Source organism: Spodoptera frugiperda, chromosome 6, assembly GCF_023101765.2.
Source record: "Spodoptera frugiperda isolate SF20-4 chromosome 6, AGI-APGP_CSIRO_Sfru_2.0, whole genome shotgun sequence".
In the NCBI taxonomy this organism is placed as follows: domain Eukaryota; kingdom Metazoa; phylum Arthropoda; class Insecta; order Lepidoptera; family Noctuidae; genus Spodoptera; species Spodoptera frugiperda.
The window spans coordinates 5,000,268-5,020,981 of record NC_064217.1 but is presented as its reverse complement, the minus strand read 5'-3'; the positions used below and the strand labels follow the sequence as shown (position 1 = coordinate 5,020,981).

At 32.7% G+C, this 20,714-nt stretch overlaps 1 protein-coding gene across 3 annotated transcripts; it reads left to right on the top strand.

Annotated features, from left to right (window-relative positions):
• The first annotated feature begins 733 nt into the window (after window positions 1–733).
• On the top strand, window positions 734–19,598 carry LOC118267431 (galactosylgalactosylxylosylprotein 3-beta-glucuronosyltransferase I). Of its 3 annotated transcripts, none has more exons than XM_035581427.2 (6): window positions 734–1,081; window positions 3,047–3,200; window positions 5,195–5,236; window positions 7,465–7,596; window positions 13,658–13,879; window positions 15,472–19,598. In XM_035581427.2, the coding sequence occupies exons 1-6, from the start codon at window positions 894–896 to the stop codon at window positions 15,634–15,636; spliced, it is 903 nt and encodes a 300-aa protein (XP_035437320.1). In that variant the 5' UTR covers window positions 734–893; the 3' UTR covers window positions 15,637–19,598. The 3 variants fall into 3 exon arrangements, with proteins under 3 accessions (XP_035437320.1, XP_035437319.1, XP_035437321.1); XM_035581426.2 differs by lacking the exon at window positions 5,195–5,236 and adding an exon at window positions 3,669–3,728; XM_035581428.2 differs by lacking the exon at window positions 5,195–5,236 and having other exon boundaries at window positions 735–1,081.
• The last annotated feature ends 1,116 nt before the right edge of the window (window positions 19,599–20,714 follow it).

Genomic DNA, 20,714 nt, shown 5'->3' with positions numbered 1-20,714 from the left:
TGTTGATTAAGTAGATAGGTATCATACAGCTCTTGTTGGTACACAAACTGCTGAATGATTAGCCTCCTCCTTCATACATAATTTCCTATAATCTTAGGTTTAGCAGGCAGATTTGTAATCCTCTAATTCTGGTAATACTAGTATACTAAGGTAATTAGTAATCCTCCATAATATCCATAATATGGAGGATTACTAATTTACCTTCTAATTTATTATCTCAACACTCAATTACATCTCAGTAACGAAAAGGTTCGAAGAAAGACGATAAATATACAGATTATAATTTGTAACTACTTTTCTGCTTACTCCGAAGAAAATCAAAAGCGTGAATAATTCACATATCGCTATTCCGCCATCTATTGAATAACGTAAAAACAAATTTTAAACAATGTCTCAGTTGTTCTACAACAGATGGCGTAACTGGCGTAGTACTAAACATGCTGAATTTCCTTGAACTTTTTTAATGTGATTTTTTCAGTTATACTTTTACTCAATTCCTTTAATAAAATCAATAATAAATAGTCAGATTTTTATTATAAATTATTCCAAATTTTTCTTCTTCAGTCTGCAATAATAATCATCTCTGCACTGCTGTCAATGTTGTGTCTTTTTCTTGGTAAGGAAAGTTTACATTAGACAGAAAGAGAAAAAAGAATCTCAAGCTAATAACTTTTACGTCCCGTTTCTGACATTCGTATCCACGAACGCAACTATCTGTGAATGAAAGCGTCAAATCAATCTGTCATTCGTCGACGGCGAATCGGCCGCATCAGCGGACTTGTTACGAGCTATTTTACAATATTAACTTGTAAATTTTTATGTGTACAATAATGCTGTGAGAACTACGCTCAGTGTCCATAAAAATAATTGAAAGAAAAGTGACCGACAATAAGATGCCTTTTGTAAACATCAAAAAGCAATATCTAGCAATGGGGTTGTTAATTTTCGTTATGTTGTTTTTATTTAACACTAGGCCAGTTTTTCAATGCCAGTTTAATGCAGAAGTGAGTTCATATCTCCCAGTGATATACGGAATTACTCCAACGTACGCGAGGCTCGCACAAAAGGCGGATCTTACAAGGTATGAATTGTTTATCGTGATTCTTCTGCCCTTGGTGTATGGATATCTTACCTCATTTGTTTGGCTAAAGTATTTGGCAATATCTCTTGGTAAGCCGACAATTATTTTAATTGGTTAATTGATGGGCTTGCACAAGGTATGTGTTGAGTAATCGCCGTAAGTGTTTAACCATGAGTAGGCCAAGTCGATTGTCGAGCTTTATTTGTGGTAGAAAAGTAAATTTAATTAGCAATTCATTTGTTCTGATAAGTTTATTTATAGCTTGCGAGCTTATTGTTCTAATTCGTTTGGAATAATAAAGGCAACTTTGATATCGAATTTTATAACTAGGTAGGCATGCATTTAGGTAACTTGCATTTAGGTATCTAGAAATATACCTATTATCCCTTTACAAATACTTAGTTCATCCTCATTGAAACAATGAGGTATTGTTGTGTATACCCATAATAGGTAATTATTTTCATTACTTATCTTTTAACATGTAGGAACCTAGATGTAAATGCATAACTGCTTATATCTAGTCTTTTGTATTAAAAAAAAAAATATATTATCTTCAAAGTTTTTGAGAGACAACATTATTGAATCAAGTTTCCTAAACAACTGGTGTAGTTACTTAAACTAATATTTGACCTATGTACCTAGGTACCTACTTAAATTTACTTTATTGTTTCACATTAATAGTTACTTACTCAATATGAAATATTAGCTATTTGATTGTAGAATGATGTTTTATTACCTTCCTTGATTAATGGACTTTTCCAAGACCTAAAAGATTTTATTAAAGAGGCCGCTGATCTCTGTAACTACTTTCCAGAGACTAGTGTGTTCAAACATAGAAACTCTTGAGCTCTATATAAGATTATTACCTACCAATTTTGTATTACTTAACTACATACCCTATTAAACTAAATATAATTTTCTTCATACAGTTTGTAATCAGTCCTATTTACTAAGGTAAAGTACCTAGTATATATTTCTAATTTATTAAATACCTGCATCAGCTATTTTATACATAAGTATTAGGTATTACATTTAGTGTTTAATCAATATAAAACCTTGAAACAGAAAAAAATATCTCATGAATGGAAACAGTTGCCAATTACTTACTTACCAAAAACTGCATATAAAAATGTGATCTAACTGTAAAAAAAACTAACTTGAATGAAGTACAGGACCTGCTGTTCACATATAAACTTATTAATTATGAATTGTAAATTCAATAATTGCTTTACCTATTGTTTAGTTTTTGTTAATTGCTCACCTGTGTTTGTCTGTGTAAATAGAGAGAAAATTATTATATTTCATTGTTTAAAGTATGATGATTTACTCATAATTATTTTCACAAATAGGTACTACACTACAGTAAGGTATTTGTAATAGAATTGTATTTAGTTATATGGAATAGAAACTCATAAATACGTAAACACCTATGGTGTTTACGTATTTAATTTTTAATGTAACATACTGCATACGAGTTTGCTTTCTCCACTCTGTCATATAAACCTTTAAAGGTTTCAGACAAGTGTTTTGTAATACATATGTATGTAAATTGTAAATTTATTGAATAATAAAGAAAAAAAAAGTGAGTCTTGACTTTAAAGTCATATAACCTTTTACTATAAATAAAATTATTAGGTATGTCTGTGGTATTATCCAAACCACATTTTAGCTAGGTACCTACTTTAAAACGTCAAGCGGTTAATTATTATGTTATCATCTTATTCACATTCATGAGGAATTGACTACTCAGTAACAGTGTTACTGTGGCAGAATGCTTCTCATAAATATATGACTAGCATGTTTTGAAACTAACTAGTTGAGTTCTTTGTCAAACAGTTATGTGTGTAAAACCGATAACAGAATAATTAATTTAGTATATCTCACGATAGTTATAATAAAATTAAGTAAACCATTCCATTTACTTTCACCAATACAAGAAATACTAACTCCATTCTACTTTTCCAGGTTATCACAAACTTTGATGCATATAAAGAACCTTCATTGGGTGGTGATCGAAGACTCTGCGGAAAAGACAAAATTGGTTGCGAATTTGCTCAAAGAATCAAATCTAAAGTACACACATCTAAATATTAAAACGCACAAAACAAAACAATCCACGGTATGTATGATGAATGTTTTCAATATTATAAAATTAGAATAATAATAAATTAGTTCAACGAGTTATTGGCAAGGCAATGGAGATTCATGTAACTATGTCTGGATATTTGAATTTATCTTGTATACTTCTGTGCCAAGTATCGTCCCGTAATCTGCTAGCGATATGCTATTTAAATCAAACTACATCCTTCATTATAAGATCTATAAAAAGCACTACTTCAAGTACTGCGTAACAGGATCTAAAGAAGATATTGCAGCAACCGGAAAGAGCTTTAAAATGTATATTTCCTTAAAATATACTTAGACGTAATGTTACAAAGCAATGTATATTATAAAACTTTTTAGGCATAGTCAGGTTGGATAAAAAGATTGAACAACAATGGCTAAGTAATTTATTTCTCCCCAGTAATGGACTACTCAAAAACAAAACTCGTCTCTGATTTTGTTTTAATTTTAATAAATATTTCAGGTGATGGACATCAATATATGTCTATTTAAAACAAGCATGTACAACACATCTTGGTATTGTGTATGTCCAAACATATTTTAGATGTTATATGAATTGGTGCATAAGTGTTTGTTGTAAATCTGTAAATGAATGTTTGATGAAATTGTGTTGTAACAGTGATTAATAAAACTTGCACTTTATTTAGTTGTTTAGGCATTAATAAGTGAGAACGTTTCTATGGTAACATAAAAATCCCTTATTACTTAAAAGGATAGGCAGAGGACCTCACTTTAAACGTAAAACCCATTTTTACCCGACTGCCAAGGAAGGGTTATTTTTTCGCGCGTATCTTGTATGTATGAGCCTAATATTCTTTATTACCTCATTTCTTCGAAACGGCTTGATGGATTTCGACAATCAGGGCATCGTTGGATTCGTCTTAATTACCCAAGTGTTCTTAGATATGTGACGTAAAACAAAAACCAACATGGCGGCCGTGAGGCGCCCTAGATTATTTGCTACTATATGGGTATGAAATTAAAGAGCTCATCATGAGGATTCCAAAATGGTATATCACTGACATATAGAAAAAAAAAATACTATGTGCAATTAGGTTCTTTATTATTCAAACTAAATATTCGTATAGGTACTACGCGACGCGATTGACTAGCGGTTTCTGAACTGTCGTTTCGTGGCGCGGGTGAAATCTTGAGAAACACATAGCCGTATTATAACTAACTAAAAAGTGTTAAATAAAAATAAATAAATTAAAAAAATTAAAAAACCCGACTGCTAAAAAAACACTTTAAATAAAAACTGAAAATGAAAAGTAAAAAACAAGCTTAGTCTAAAAGTGTAGATAGCAATGCTATTACCACAAAATCTTATGCGAAACATAATTGAGTGTAACAGTCGGGACCCATTAAATAAACTAGACTAAAATTATTCAATATGGGTCCCGACTGTTGCATTCAATTATGTTTCGCATAAGATTTTGTGGTACACATGCATCTACGACTAATCCATTTTCAGTTTTTATTTAAAGTGTTTTTTTAGCAGTCGGGTTTTTTATTTTTAATTTAAGATTTTTCACCAGTTATTTTACCGAGTCAGTTCAATAAGGCAGTTATTTGTAATATTTTTAGAGTAGCAGTTAAATATATTTTATCCTTTTGCAGCCTACACCAATAACAGTTACAGGAAATAAAAGTGTCTTAGTAAGTTACTTCATTTTAAAGATGAGGTCTAGTAGTTATATTTATTTTACATCTTTGAAAGGGATGTGTACATGCAATGCGAAATCCACTTATCAGCAGTTGTTATAAGTCCTATATAATAGATGGTGAGCCTATTGTCATTGACCACAATTTCAGATTCCATTTTATTACTGAGAAGTTGCCCTAAAAACCCTAAACCCAATAATTAGGTAACTGGTATTGAATCCAAGATCCCTTGCAGTACTAGTACAATAGAAATAGTGTTAGTAGAAGAATTAGTTAGTTCTTTGATATTTTTGTAGGTTTGTAAATATATTTTATCCTTTGCAGCCTACATCTATACAGAAAGTAAGAGGAATTAAAGGGGTCGCAGTAAGTTGCTTCATATTGACAATGGGGTCTCAATATTTTTATGTTACATTGTGTTTGTTTGGGTTTGGTTTACCATAGTTACCTATGGGGTCCATATATTTATTATGTTGCTCATTCATTTGATCATACCGTATTCAAACAAAACAATCAAAATGTTAAATGTGTCAAGAGGGGGCTCATCTAAAATTTCTATATGCATACATTGTGTCGTTTTCTTTTCACTATTTATGAAAGTAACTTAATAGTTCTAGGGATTGCACACACATGAAGGGTGTACCCTATACCTACACATTATGTACCATATACATTAGGTATATTCATTTGTTCCTCTTCCTAGTACATACTATTAGGTAATATTACGGATAGTTACAACTGGGCATTTTTTAATATCAACCTATTTTGCTGGGTGCTTCATTCAACTTCATTTTGCGTTTGGGTTAGCATTTTTATTGTATTGCATTTCTAGCACACGTTAGTACAATAAATGGCAGGCGCTGCCAGAAAATGGTTAGTGGGAAGCAGTGGTGTCCTTCTGCGAAGAAATGTCGCGCATGCACTCTTGGGAGAGGGAAAGGGAGATTATAATTCCTCTTTCTTTCCTCAGCATGTGCACCGGGGGTATAAAGAGAGCAGGAATTGCTCTATTTCAATCTCCCTAAATGGCATCGGTGACGGCGAACTTGGGGAAGTTCCCGTCTGTCAGCCCATTTAACAAGACCTCGTTTAAGGTGTCTAACACCTGCACCTAAGCAGTAGCACCTCTAAGGTGTCCAGTCCTACGGGTAACCACGAGTGTTTAGCTACAGGAAATTAAATTCCCTGCACTCTTATACTCTGCGTCAGTGTCAGTGAGAGTCTGACAGTCCCCTTTTGTCTTCTCTCGATAAGGGGGGTTCCATGAGAACTTTTTACAGACAAAAACCGTTTATACTAGGCATTAAAAAAATAGAAAATCGTTTACGTTTGTAGCTCTACACTAAATGCACAATTTATACCTAGGAAGAAGGAAAAAAATTTGGGTAGAAATTAGCATAATAATATATGGAGGGACATTATGTAGTAGCACCTAGTTACCAACCTATGTCTGTCTAAATAACTGTACTATAATTAAAATGTGTGATGACTAGGATAACAATTACGATTACATCACACTAAATAATTTGCAAGTTGGTCTGTATGTCTACTGAATTTTTGCGAATAACAATTTCAGTGGCTTCGGATTTGCGTGAAAATAAATGTTGTGGGTTTTTGAACTCTTTCTTATTTGAGAATTAATCTCGAATTTCTGAATTAACTTATTAACTTTTTCTTCTTCCATCTATGGGTGTTTATTTTTTATCATTCAATATTGTTTAAGACTTGTGTAGAGGGGAATGACTTTACGAAAACTTGTAGTAACATAATTTTGTTAAGTGTACTTAATGCTCCGCCAATCGCTTGGCAGTTCGCCAGGTCTTCAAAAAAGGGGCCTTTTGTTTCTTTTTCCTTTAGCTTAGTGAAGTGTCACACACTAGTGGCTTATTTGACACCGCAGTTTTATTCAAAAGAAGACTTGTTTTTTTATTATTTTTGTAATATTTTTAAGGTTTTGAAATGACACCTCCTCTTTGTATAATACTACTAACAATGTACAAAGTGTTTTCTGTCTCGTAAAAATAAGCAAATGAAAGATATTTGTTTAGTTTCTTTATTCTGGGAATATCTACGTATTATAGGCACCATAAAAATCACTCTTTATGAAACTATGTGAATTAAACATTCTACTATTAGTTAAGTACCTATCTTGGAAGACTTTACTATTAGTTAACACGGTACTCTTTATACGATAACACATAGTTCCATAAAGGTTTTTAAATTGTAATACATGTGTAGGTACATGAGATAATGTATGGTATGTTTAGTTATTACGGCCAGTCTCAATAAATAACTAACTAATCGGTAGGCTACTCGAAGTAGGTGGGTTTTATCTCTAGTAACCAAATCTGCCGTCAAATCCCTTTTTGAGACTAGCCTATAGACGTCACCTAACAAAATGGTTTTCTTTTACGAATCATACATATTTCAATTTACCTATATTCTTCGTATGCGATACATAACACAAGGGGATGTTTTGTTTTGTAATTGTTTGAAAAATATCAATAGAAACGTAGTGTTGATGGATTAACAAAACATGTGGAAAATATTTAGCGGACGTTCCAGTTTTTTTATTAGTTTGTGTATAATTACAGGCCAGTGGCGTGGAACAAAGGAATTTGGCTCTGGATTGGCTAAAGGGCCATTTGCAGAAGGCCGAGGATCAAAGAGGCGTTGTCTTCTTTATGGACGATGACAACACGTATTCGCTTAAGGTTTTTGATGAGGTAAGATGAATTTGACTACTCTTATTTTTTTAAGATCTTAAAAAGTTGTCGTCTGATTTTTAGCAACTATTGATGCCTGATAATTACATATATATGAGCTCTATTTAGTGAAAGTTAATACATCTGTAAATACGTTAGTAACCGACTTCCTAAAAAAGAGGAGATTATTTTACTATTTGCACATTTTATTTAATACAGTCTTATAGTAAGTACATCACATTAATAGGTTACGAAATAAAGATTACATCGTCGTTCGCCTTTAAAAAAGGTACAGAATGAAGGACAGTTGCTTAAATCACGTCTTTATTAACGAAGCCTTAAAAACATCAAATATAACAGATACTAATTAACTTTGTAGGATTTCGCATAGCTTAAATTGCCAAATTTAGCCTCTGGCAAAGAATTTCATACCTTAAAAACATAATCGACACGGTCTTAAATAAAATGATGAGACTTGTTATTGTATGAAAAGAAAGGTTAGTAGAATATCTAAGCATTTTTAATGTAATAATACAAATATTTGTCTCTCTTTTCCTTTTTCGGATTAACCAAAACATAGTCGTGTGCATTGAATTTTAATATCGCGTACGCGGAAAAATGCTTCACCATTTTGAATAGCGATTGAGGCAAAATAACTGTTACCTAGCGATGATTATATAGCCACATTGAGTTTTATATAATAACTAATTTCTGCCAGTGGCTTTGCCCGTGTGATAATAAGTATCTTTTCTCCCAAGTCAGCTCATTCCCGGTCTGTTTACCAAATTTCATCAAAACCCGTTCAGTAGTTTCAGAGTGATTGACGGATATCCAAACTTTCACATTTATGATATTATTGTAATTTGTTGTTCCATAATATATGGACTAACAGGAAAGTAAATGACAATAGAAAAGTCCGTTAATTGACGTTTCAACGACATTGACGGACAGATATGTTTTTGATTATGAACTGAGACTAATCTCATCAAAATGTAGATAATCTACCCTTCTCGCATGTTAAGCGGTGTATCGACATGATTTACACCTAGAAAAAAAAGCTAAATTGCAAATCATACTAGTTGTCACATCATCTCATTACACACCTATTGTTGCATCCTAATTTAACGCACCGCTCACACACACACGTGTCCAACAGTTATAATACACGTCGCCATTACTATATTATGATGATGACCGGATAAGAATCAGATTTGATCATGTAGTAGTTTACACCGAGGTAATATTCAACGTAACATTGCCGTCATACCGTATTATAATACTAAGGTATGTGTAATGAGAGCCTCGTTGTTGTTGTTATTCACAAACAATAACAATATCACCACTCTAGGCAGGAAAATGTAATGTTGTAATCATTCCACTTAACAATAGCTTTGTAACTATTTATACTTAGTTGACGCGTCCCGGAGAATTCTAGAGAGGACTGTGATTGACCACGTTTTCCAAATGTCGAGCAAAGTATTATCAAGAGTTTGGTTTTCCGAGTTTATTATTAAGTTATGACTCATATTAGACTGACGTGAGACTTATAGTACGTTGTCCCTTTTCGCAATGCAGTTGTAGTTATGTTGAGGCGTCCATATTAAAGTTACCGTAGTAATCCTGGTTTCAAAACTGGTTGTTGCAGTCTGACGGACTTTATTTGATTTCTCCAGTAGCACATAAATGCTCTACTCTGTAGTCTGGATCTACTTAGTGTCCTCATTACTCACTGACTCTATTAGGACACAGTTAAACATAGGCCTATAATAATCATAAACCACAGTTCAGCTATCCTCATTATTGGTCCAATAAACTATTCTAATAATGCAGCTTAATGTATTATATTAGTGCCTATCCATTTAGCGAGGGTCATCGACACTATCTTATCATTTCCTTAGCTAAGTGACTAACTGGAGTTCCCGTCTTCGATAGTTTCCTGAGCCAATATACAAATAGATAAAACTCGATTACTAGGAGTCATTCGGAACGGAATTGATGATGCTATAAATGTTAAAGTCTTTAAGGGCTGTCTCACAGATTTTTCTGCATAATATTTTAATAGCTAATTTTGATCTATTGTTAAATGATTGCTATTATTACATAATCTTACGTTCATCAAGTTTAATTAACTTATTAGGCAGGTACTTTTACAGAAAATTCTTCTTTTTTACCTGATCACCTTCAGATTTCCTGAAGGTGTCTGGTGAAGGTGTCTGGTGAAGGTGTCTGCCTGAAGGCTGAAGGTTAGGTTAAAGCGTGGTTTCAAGCGTGGGAAAAACCGGAAAATATTTGTTTATCCCTATAGTTTGGCACACACTCTAAAGTCAAAGACTGTTGGGCGATGGACGTCTTCTCTCATATGATGATCATTACTGAAAACGTTGGATTCTAAAAATATAAAGTGTTTAATACTTTACTTGTTCAGGTATGAATTCAATCCATAACTTTTGTGGTGAGTAGTCGCCAACTACGAACAACAATCTTTATCGTTTTCTGCGAACTGACTACTGACACATTTTACTTAATGAAAATTGCGTATGAACTTTATATTAACTGTACCTACACCGCATCTTTATCTAGAAGGAGTTCATCGACTCTAGATAGCCTTTATTGTATCTATTTAGTCTTGGAGATACGCACGTAAACATACCTACATTCATACATATTTATAGAATACACTATTAACCGTGGTTTAAGACATAATTATGCCATTAAATTCAAGAGTAAGTGGACCGAGTGAAAAGAAAACTGAATGGGCTTGGCTTAAATTGGCGAATGTTCGTGTCAATCCCATACACTGAGTTTTCTATTCAGTCGAGGCACTAGCATTTAAATATATAGACATTCTTTGAGCAAAAAAAGAAATAGAAGTTATTATGTATTTTCTTCAGAAGAACAAGTTTTATGCCCTCAAAGCGTACTGTGTGGCTAAATGTGCAACATACTTAAGGCCTACATACATACCTATGACATCATCGTATGAGTACAGACCTACTTTGACTTTAGAATAATAATCATTTGACAACTTTACTTGCCTAAAATACTGAATATTAATGACTTTCGATAGTAATAACATCAGTAGTGTTACTTAGGTATAACAATTCATTTAATATGTACTAGCTGACCCGGCAAACATCGTACCGCCTCAATAATTATTTTCTCATCTGTTAAACCTTCCCTGGAATTTACAAATAATTTAAGACCAAAATTAACCAAATCAGTCCAACCGTTTTCGAGTTTTAGCGAGACTAATGAACAGCAATTGAATTTTATATATAAAAAGATTCATTAAAAAAACTTAAAATCAGTTTGTGAGCTCTGTATATTAAAAGGGAGGCCCTGTGATTGACAGCTGATGTTTAAATCGTGACTAAACTAACGAGGAAATGTATGGTTGTATGGTTGTAATCATTGTAAACTGTATAGTTTATCATTTACACTGATTTCGGTTGGTCACGATAACTGTTATATAGTTACTACGTTCCGATTAGAGTATTATCACATTGTAAATATTATGTTGTGTGTACAATTTAATTACATAAGTAATTATGCTGTAATGCGTTTGATTGTAGACATTGGGACAACTATACTTAGGAGCAGGTTCAACGACTTATCTATCTGTAGATTAGATTATTAGAGACATAATTTTGACACAGTTTTATGTAGTTTTTGGTTGCAATCCGACTTTAAGAACGGCTTAAATGGATTGTTGGGTCAAAGTATGTGTTATTGTGCCTTTTGGTGTAATTATTGTCAATACTAGCATTAAAAGTGACGTTACAACGTGTAGTGGATTCGATTCCCGCACGAATCATCTCCTTGTGATATCCACAAATTATTGCTTCGGGCCCGAGTGTCATTTACCTATATTTGCATCTGTATGTTTGTAAACGCACCCACGACTGAGTAGAAAATCCAGTAACGAAGGGTAAAGTATTTAAAAAATAAAGGAAGAAAAAAATACAAGAAATTAACAGATAATGCACTACGCATCTCTGCCTATTATGCGGCTCGAATTAACCAACCAATCAGACTGCCGAACACGCTCTCCTTTCGATCTCGTTAAACGTAAAACAAACTCGTACTAAGCCCTCAGATTAGACAATTTAACACTCATATCCCTATAAAGTCAACAACCAATATCTACGCGTATCTAAAGACGTTATCATTAACTTATTGGAGCATATATATTTCGCGATTGTACACCGTCATGAGACGGGTCGATGACTTCTCTAAAATTAGGTTGAGCGTAACACTACAGACTACAGATCATGTCGATGACTGGTGCATACGTGACGTTTGTCGGGAGCGAGTTCAAAGCAGTCTGTCTTCGAACTTCATATCTATTCTACTCTTCGTCAAACTTGTTTATGATCTTAGTTTTCTAATTATAATAATATTGGTTCTCACTATGAATTTGCATATTGTTACAAGAAAACGTATGAATAAACCTTATACGGGCCTATGTAACTAATTTTCTTTTATAAAACTAAACATGCTTTAGTTTTCTAAACAAATATAAAAGAAGCCACACTTTCCGCCGTACTCAGTGTCATTAAATGGTTACTTAACCTTGTCCTTAGTTTTCGAATCAAAATCGTTATTAAGGAATAGTTAAATGTCTCTGAGTAAGGCAGTTTGACATAAAATATGTATTTAGGGCTACGATATCATTTATTTCATTAAGTACTACTTACAATAGTTACATGGTACAGTGCATGTAATAAACTGAATTATTAATAATTCGATCTAACGTTTTCATTACTGGCAACAGACGCAATAAAACTCTTGCTCCTACAGCATCATAAAATGATTCGTACCTAAGGAAATGTATAAACGTCGATATGTATTAGGTTTTTATCGACTATAAAACCGAATGGATTACCATATTTATGTTTTCCCTATAAGCTTATTAACCTCTTGATTATTTGAGTAAGGCCGTTAATGGCTATGATTTTCCATTTTGCCCACTGCTGTAAGTCCTAACGGGTTAGTAATAGGGGAGATTATCGCTTGACACCGGGAATCTGGGAAATATTTCTTGAATCCATGCTATTACTCTTTCATCATTTTGCTGATATCATTTTCACTGATATCATATTGTCTTGGCGCAATGTTTTCTTTTCCACTCTCCTCTATCAGGCGTTATCCTATCATTCCTCATTCTTAAAAAGGCAGGCAACTCGTTCTTTAATTCTACTAGTGAAATGGAACCTCCACGTAGATGTATCGACTGATTCACGGTAGTTCCGTGAAAAACTATTCGAAGACTACTACTATTTGACTTTCGAAAATGAACAGTTTAGTTACATTTATGCTAAGTACGACGACGACTCATGCCGCGTACCGGCAACGCACTTGGAACTCTTGGGTGTCCAAGAGCGGCGCTAATTGCTTACCATCAGGTCGTCCGTCTACTTGTTTGCTGTCCTATCCTATAAAATAGGTTATATTGACGTACTGACTAAACGACTAGGAAACCGCTAAATAAGTCTATTTAGCTAAAAATGTAGTGATAACATTTTTATATGAGGAAAACGTGAATAAATACAGTTGCTCACTACTGGTATTGGATCGATAAGTTTGGCTGTAACACCCGACTCCCGACTGTTTACTGCCTTATCTTATCTACTCTTAGCGTAGATTCCGCTAAAAATAGTCAAATGAGTAATGGGTGCGGTTCCCTATCTAGTTTTACGGATCCCCTAGCAATAGAGCGTTGTTTTATATTATTACAATTTTTTTTTTTGTTGTCGATAAATATTAGTTGATTTGTTTACATGTTAATGCTTTTCCCTCATGTTTAAGCAGGTTTTACCTTTATCTATCGCTCGTCTAAACAGCATATATTAAATAGTAGTTAGTATGAGTGCAGATTGAAATTGGTAACATGGGCCCCCTACTGATAATGCCTAAAACACAACACTTAATACTTAACCTGTCATGGGATTTAAAACTGCAACTCTATCGTGGGCATATGCACTTTTAATCTCTCAACCAGCGAAGCAAAACAACAGTATCAAATTTTTATGAAACCTTGTAACAAGCATAAATATAATCTTCTATCATTTCCTAATTACAGATGCGGAAAATCAAAAGAGTTGGTGTGTGGCCAGTCGGGATAGTTGGTGGTATGAGAGTGGAGATGCCTCTAGTCACGGACGGGAAAGTAAGCGGGTTCAACGCCTGGTGGAAGCCATTCCGACCATTCCCCATAGACATGGCAGGGTTTGCCATCAACGCCACCTTGTTCCTAGAACATCCTGAGGCCAAGTTCTCCAGAAAAGTCCAGTCTGGATTTCAGGTTGGTATTAGATGTAGATAGTAGAAAAGTTCCATACAACTAAACTTTGCCTGTTTTCAAAGACAACTCAGATAACATTGCGTGAATGTGGAATGTTGGTAGATATAGGGTCTCTTACGGTCGCTTTCAAAAACCAAACTTAATAGATATTTGCTTGTTAGGAATATAATTGTACCGAGCTACTAACAAAATATCAACCACACATGCAATATGCAGGCGTGTCTATTGACAAATACGTGCGCTGTCTTTATACCATACACAACAAAAATTCTAGTGCAAAGCAACTAGTAAAATTCAAAAATATTAAAATGTGTACACACAAAAATAATATTTGTTAACGTTAATTCAAAGATGACACATTTATTGTCATTGCCCTTGTGTGAGGCTTAGTATCTTATTAATGTTGACCTCTTAATGTCAGGTTATAGTTACGTCAGGTAGTCTGAGCCTACTCAGGAAAACCCAATCAGCATTTTCGTAGGTACTTCTGATGTTGATTACATTGTGTAATGTTCGACATCACCAAACACCTCGATTATATTCTGTATTTGCTAGCGGTTTTGCACATTGCGCGATAATTGGTGCATATGTGTTATTTATTCCATTGCTATTATTACATCTAAAACATAAAATACTAGCTTCTGACTACTTGAGACATCGCATACTAATGCCTGCTTATTGCACAATAGTCGACAAAGGCGGACTTAATACCACAAGCATTATTTCTTGTCTAATGTCTTGGTGCAATTTGGTCTGACATGAAAATTATGATAAATAGTAATAAGTATAATGTTTTGTAATTTCGCGTGCTACCAAATAAAAAGTCTTGGTTCTTTCTATATTTGTGCGCATTTGCAGATATTTTTCCTGTACTCGAATTGTTGTTAGGTTTTTTTATTATGAAGTAAATAAGGTAATTGTTGGATCGACAAATGTAAATGTAACAGCTTCATAGTAGTAGGCATCTATAAAAATCATTACACTCTTTGTCTATTATACATTATTGTTATAATCATTATAAGGAACAGCTATACCTAACCGGTTTATTTCAGAATTATAGGTCAGAAGTTATCATTATTTTGCCTAATTTGTTATAAATAGAAATACATAAATTGGTCTCTACGTTCAGAGATAGTAGAGTTCAAAATGTCATGATTTTTATCATAACGTTTGAAGCTCTTGACGCCAATTAATTTACGGCATTTATTTCTTATTGTAGTTAAAATAATATCAGTGATATCAGTAGGAAGGAAATCATGGTTTGTTAAGAAAGAAATTATTAATTTGAGAATACCCGACTAATTTCGGGTCACACTGCGGCTCTTATTCATTAGCTGAGTGCGTACTGAATTAACAAATAACGCGTAAACATTTATTTAAACTGGGCTAGCTATATCTCACGCCTTTCATCGATATTTTATCGTTGTGTATTTTTATCAGCTCTCATTAGTATTGAAACTATACGGAGCTGAATGTTAATAAAGTAATAATAATAGTTCAGGAAAACATTATCGCAATTATTATTATTGTTCCAAATTAAATGTTCTATAATGAGGCCTTTAATATTAATCATTAATTTTCTCTATTTACAGGAAAGTGAAATATTAAAATATTTCACGACGAGAGACGAATTGGAGCCGTTAGCAGAGAACTGCACTAAAGTGTATGTGTGGCATACACGTACTCAGAAACCTTCTATAGTAAACCCGCAGAAATTGAAACGCCCACTCGTCTCCTACGACCATATCGAAGTGTGAGTCCAAACAGTATTCCATTGGTCTTCGTACACAGGGAACAACCTCCCGAAAGAACAAAACCCCGCCATATAAACATGGGGACAAAGTTCACTTTACAATGTTACTCTATACAACCTAATTACTTGAATACTCAATTGGTGTATACTCAGATCAAAATTTGTATCGTATAAACTACTTTTTGTAGATATCGTCTCGATTTTATGTGTATAAGGAACAAATTTGTATGTTCTTCGTTTTTTAACTCCAAAATGCCACAAAATTATTTTAAAGAAGTTTTATGTGCAATTAATGAAGCTTTTTATAGTGAATTTTACGTTTCGAACGACAGTTAAGTTCTTTATTGTCGATAGATAAGTGTTGAAGGCAAATCTTCCGCTTAGTATTAACATATGCCAGGCAAAAGACACTTGAAGGATTAATGATATAATTATAAACAGATCTCAACTTGGATCTATCAAACAATATCTTTGCGGTTTAGAAAATCCAATAGATAGACAACAGTAATAATACTACAAAAATGGTGACTTGGAGGCCGCAGGCTTAAATTGCGTGTATGTAAAATTTAATTACTGAAACTTGTATCATAATTAAAAAGAGTTAATTTATATGACTTCATCATTGTTTTTGAGAACGGTTATTTTATCAATATTTAATTTATACATTTTTAGTAAAGTTAGTTAATTTTATTTCTGACCCAAGGTTATGGACGTCAAATAGCCCTGAATTATGTATAGACATGATTCTATAAGCTTATACATAAAAAGTTAAAGAATACTTGTATTTATAAGTTCCTATATATAAGGAAATTATTTATACTTGACATTATAATTACAATTAGGGTTTATTGACATATAGTTTGTTTATACAGGTTTGATTTATCAAAAATCATGAAAATGACATTTAGATTCAACATTTAAAGAATTATTCAAGACAATAGACTCAAAATCCCTTTAATTGTTTGCTTTTTATTTCTTGCTGCTTTTAAATAGGACATTTTATGACCAGTGATCGAAAATTACATTAATTTGAATTTACGGTCTTATTTCGTAAATAATAAGGTTCATTTACAAGTGTATTTACCTGTATTATTTTATTTTTGTATTGTATGAGTGTATACAACCTTTCTAGATTATTTTTATTTTTCGAAGGCAATCAAAATTATCGTTTTCATCACAATTTGTCATAATAAAATGATATTACTTTATTTTTTCCATTGTATTCAGTATTATGTACTATTTTTTTAATAATTTTGGGTTGGCCGTATAGAACATGCTAGTTTTTACTATACTATTGTTAAACTAAATATTACTTACGTTATTACAAGTAATTTAGCGTAATAGCATAATTATATTTTACAAAAAATTACTTCTAATGTAAAGCTAGTCTTGTATTTTTATATATATTTTGCAATGATCGAGTTTTTATTGAAAAACAAATATTTCATTTATTAGTCTTTAATAATTATATTTTATTATACTATAGACGTCATAATACTATCTTTAGATTTTAGTAAATTATTTTATAGGCATTAGTGGAATCATGTTGCTTATTGTTAATGGTATTCTGTATATTGTACGCCATCTTACAACACTGCTGCCATCTAGTTTTAAGTCCCCGAAATTAATGGTGTAGGGTATTTATTTATATGAGGCTTTTTTTACATTAGTAGCTTGTGTTCTCGGTGAACGAACAAAATTTCTTTGTTAAGTACTCTCAAAATGTTTAGTTTGATTCCTAAGCAGACTGCTTTTCATATAACCGTATTTAACAGAATTCTTGAAATTCGCGTACCTTCTTGACTTTCAAAACATTGCACTTTACACAACGACATACTTTAAAATTATAAATGCAAATCTTTACTCCAAAGACTGGCTATTCGAAAATATCCTGACGCATTCAATAAAAAAAAAAATAGTCTAACAATCAGTTAGCTGACAAAATATACTGGTATTACTAGTTTATTTTAGTTCTCTTGACCTCTACAAGGTGCTCCGAGTCTGCTTAGGGCCTTGCTGTGCTAAATTAATAAGCTACTTATTTTATACAATATTTGTTTATCCATTTTGAATATTAACTTAAAATAGATAAGCAAATAGTTATAATTTATTTTGTACTCAATTTTTTGTATACTCTGATTTTTATTTTTCTTAATATCTGTAAAGCTACTCAATCTTAAAATGACTGCTGTCCTAAAGATTCATCAGCCACACCGCCGTATTCAGAGTAACTTAATGGTAGATAACCCTTAAATGACTGAGTACGGCCCAGAACGACCACAAAGCCAGCAATTGTTTTCGGAACAAAATCGTTAATAAGGAAGTAATGATTAAATGTTTCTGAGTACGCCAGAAAGACACAATTATGTGCAGTTATTTTGAAATTGAGTAGTGTTTCGAGATTTTTTATTTTATTATTTTTACAAGTGGCCAGTGAAAACAGGGTACTACAAGCTTATTACTAAACTTCCTTTCATCATCCAGATTTGCGTTTTAAACAGTTATTAATGCTAAAAATTTTTTATGGTACCTTTGTACACTAATCCACCAACCAATACGCAACTTTAAAACTATATTTTTCAATTTATTTTTGCATCTTATTAAAGACAACAATGGTCAAACTTTATAACTATGACCTTGCGTCAAATGTGTCAAATTTACTTATTACATACATAATCTATGTCTGGCTAAATTGGACCCACATCATAATGTCGTTACATTTTCTAAAACAAACCAACCCGTTTTTCAAGCAGATGCGAATACAATGGATTCTTTCTCCTATGTTTAATTCGATCAAAGAAGCCTAAAGCTACAGTGGCGCCACTCGTTCACAAGCGCTCACCTAATTAGTCAGTAGCTTTGTCACCTAGTAATAGCATTCCGAGAAAAGTTAGTTTCACACCGAAGTTTTAGTTGCACTAATGCATTTGAAATAAACTTTAGCCACTGCTCACTTGGTATATAGTACCTTTCGTTTTTATTCTAGGTCTTAGAAAACTTGTCTAGAGGTAAAACTAAGCATAATAAATTAGTTTGTTACGAAATGCTCAAAGTTCCGAATCGGTCTAAAACTTGATTCCTTTTTAGCGTAGTAAACACTTTTTGTACTTATCTCTCTGTTATTGTATAGGAAATGTGGATATTTATTTGATTGGAGCTTATTTGTGATAGGTTTTTTATGGGTATCTGACTTGTAAATTCTGTACCGCGAGTTTCTAATAGATATTATTCTTTGTAGTACATTAGCGAACTGGTGAATCAAGTGTGTGTGTGTGTATTATGTACCCATATGAGATTTGTATATGTAAATGAAAGCATGATACGTGTACTTACATTTTAGTGTAGAGAGAAAACCGATCAATGTTGTATCTAGCAATATGTATGTTGTGTGATTCAAAATTTAAATTATGCTCGCGGTATTGAATTATTTTTGGTGATTGATCCTATATTTCCTACTTTTAGGGAACAATGTATGTTGAAACTGATTGAAACAATTAATATAATTTAATATTTAATGCATATCGAATCTCAATTTGTTTATATTTATAGGCAGTGCCGTTTATTGTTGCAGTTTATTATATAAAGAAATATCAATACCTTAGCATCCTTTGTTTATATATAAGGCCTAAAACTTTACCAGAATAGTATCAGTGTTTGTATATTATTGTTTAAATTTTATTATTTTAATTACTAAATACGTAATTGAACAATTATGTTGGAACAGTTTGACCGTCGCGATGGCAATAATGTAATTTTTACATTTACAATAGTTAAACTAATATAAGAACATATAAGTAAAAGAATTCTTCCGTTGTAAACTTACTCTCTAGTTTAATTCATAGTGTGTAAGTACGAACGAGTAGGAAACTCTTCATGTGATGATTTTTTAGATTTCTATTTCTATAATTTTGTAAATACTTCATATTTAATTTTATTGTATGATGAGAATAAAAAATACAAGTGATATATTGTTGTTTTCTTTTTATACCAGTAATATTCAACTAAGTTTTTTAATTTAACTGCATCATAACAGACAGCTGCTTATGGCTTACTGATTCGTAAAGTGCCATTAGCCATCCTACTAATATTATGCGAAAGTTTGTTGACGTTTATTTGTCACTCCTTCACAAAAAAAAAAAAAAAGTCAAAATTATTTATTTCAATTAGACCAGGAAGGCACTTTTGAACGTCAAAGCAAATATAATAGCTATTAATAACGTCAGTCTGTCAGTCAGTCCTCTAGTGATTAGCAGTATTTGCTCGTTCCAAAGTAATAGATTCCTATGAGAAGAACGAGCAAGACCCATAGGTTACTCTTTTCCAATCATTTCACAATACAATTCATGGTTACATTGTTTCGATTGCTTCAACTATGTAGAACAATGTAAAACTTATCTAGTCAAAGTGAAAAAAGAAAATAACCCTGAGGTTACAACAATCTTAATGCAGGTCTGGAGCTGACCAGTTTTTGACAGCGTAGTACGAACATGACACGTACTTAGCACCGCCCAACTCAACCATGTTGCAGGGAATCGAGCGATCCAATTTGCGTGCCACCGCCAATGAGACCTTTGAGTGAGCATGACAACTCCAAGCTGACACAAGTGCATTCTACTAGTCTAATACAGTTTTAGCTAATTACAGGGCTCTCACATTTACAATGATTGTATCTAATTTAACAGAACAAATTGAAATAACATGGTTTTATTATTACATTATTGGAATTACTCAATTTTATCGTTACCCTGTGGAGCTGGACCAGCCTGCCTCCAAGCATTTTTATCCTCTATATAATCATTCAATTTGTAGTATGCTAATCTACACATCGTTTTTTTAATACATAATTTAAATTGATTTCATTTAGGTGTTTTATTTCCTCTGGAATTTTGTTATAACATTTAACACCGAATCCCATGAACGACTTACTTATTTTTGACAATCTAAAGAATGGCTGGCTCAATACCTTATGTCTAGTTTCATAATTGTGTCTGTCAGACACTTTGTCAGAACAAGTTTAGATTGTTTCTAACATACATAATGTTTTCATAGATAAATTGACATGGAACGGTCATAACATTGATC

Excerpts from the sequence above, each read along its gene's own strand:
- LOC118267431 (XM_035581426.2), top strand. The coding sequence starts at position 894 with ATGCCTTTTGTAAACATCAAAAAGCAATATCTAGCAATGGGGTTGTTA. Across the intron at positions 3,729-7,464 it reads ACAACACATCTTGGTATTGT|GCCAGTGGCGTGGAACAAAG; the intron begins GTATGTCCAAAC and ends GTATAATTACAG. Across the intron at positions 7,597-13,657 it reads CGCTTAAGGTTTTTGATGAG|ATGCGGAAAATCAAAAGAGT; the intron begins GTAAGATGAATT and ends TCCTAATTACAG.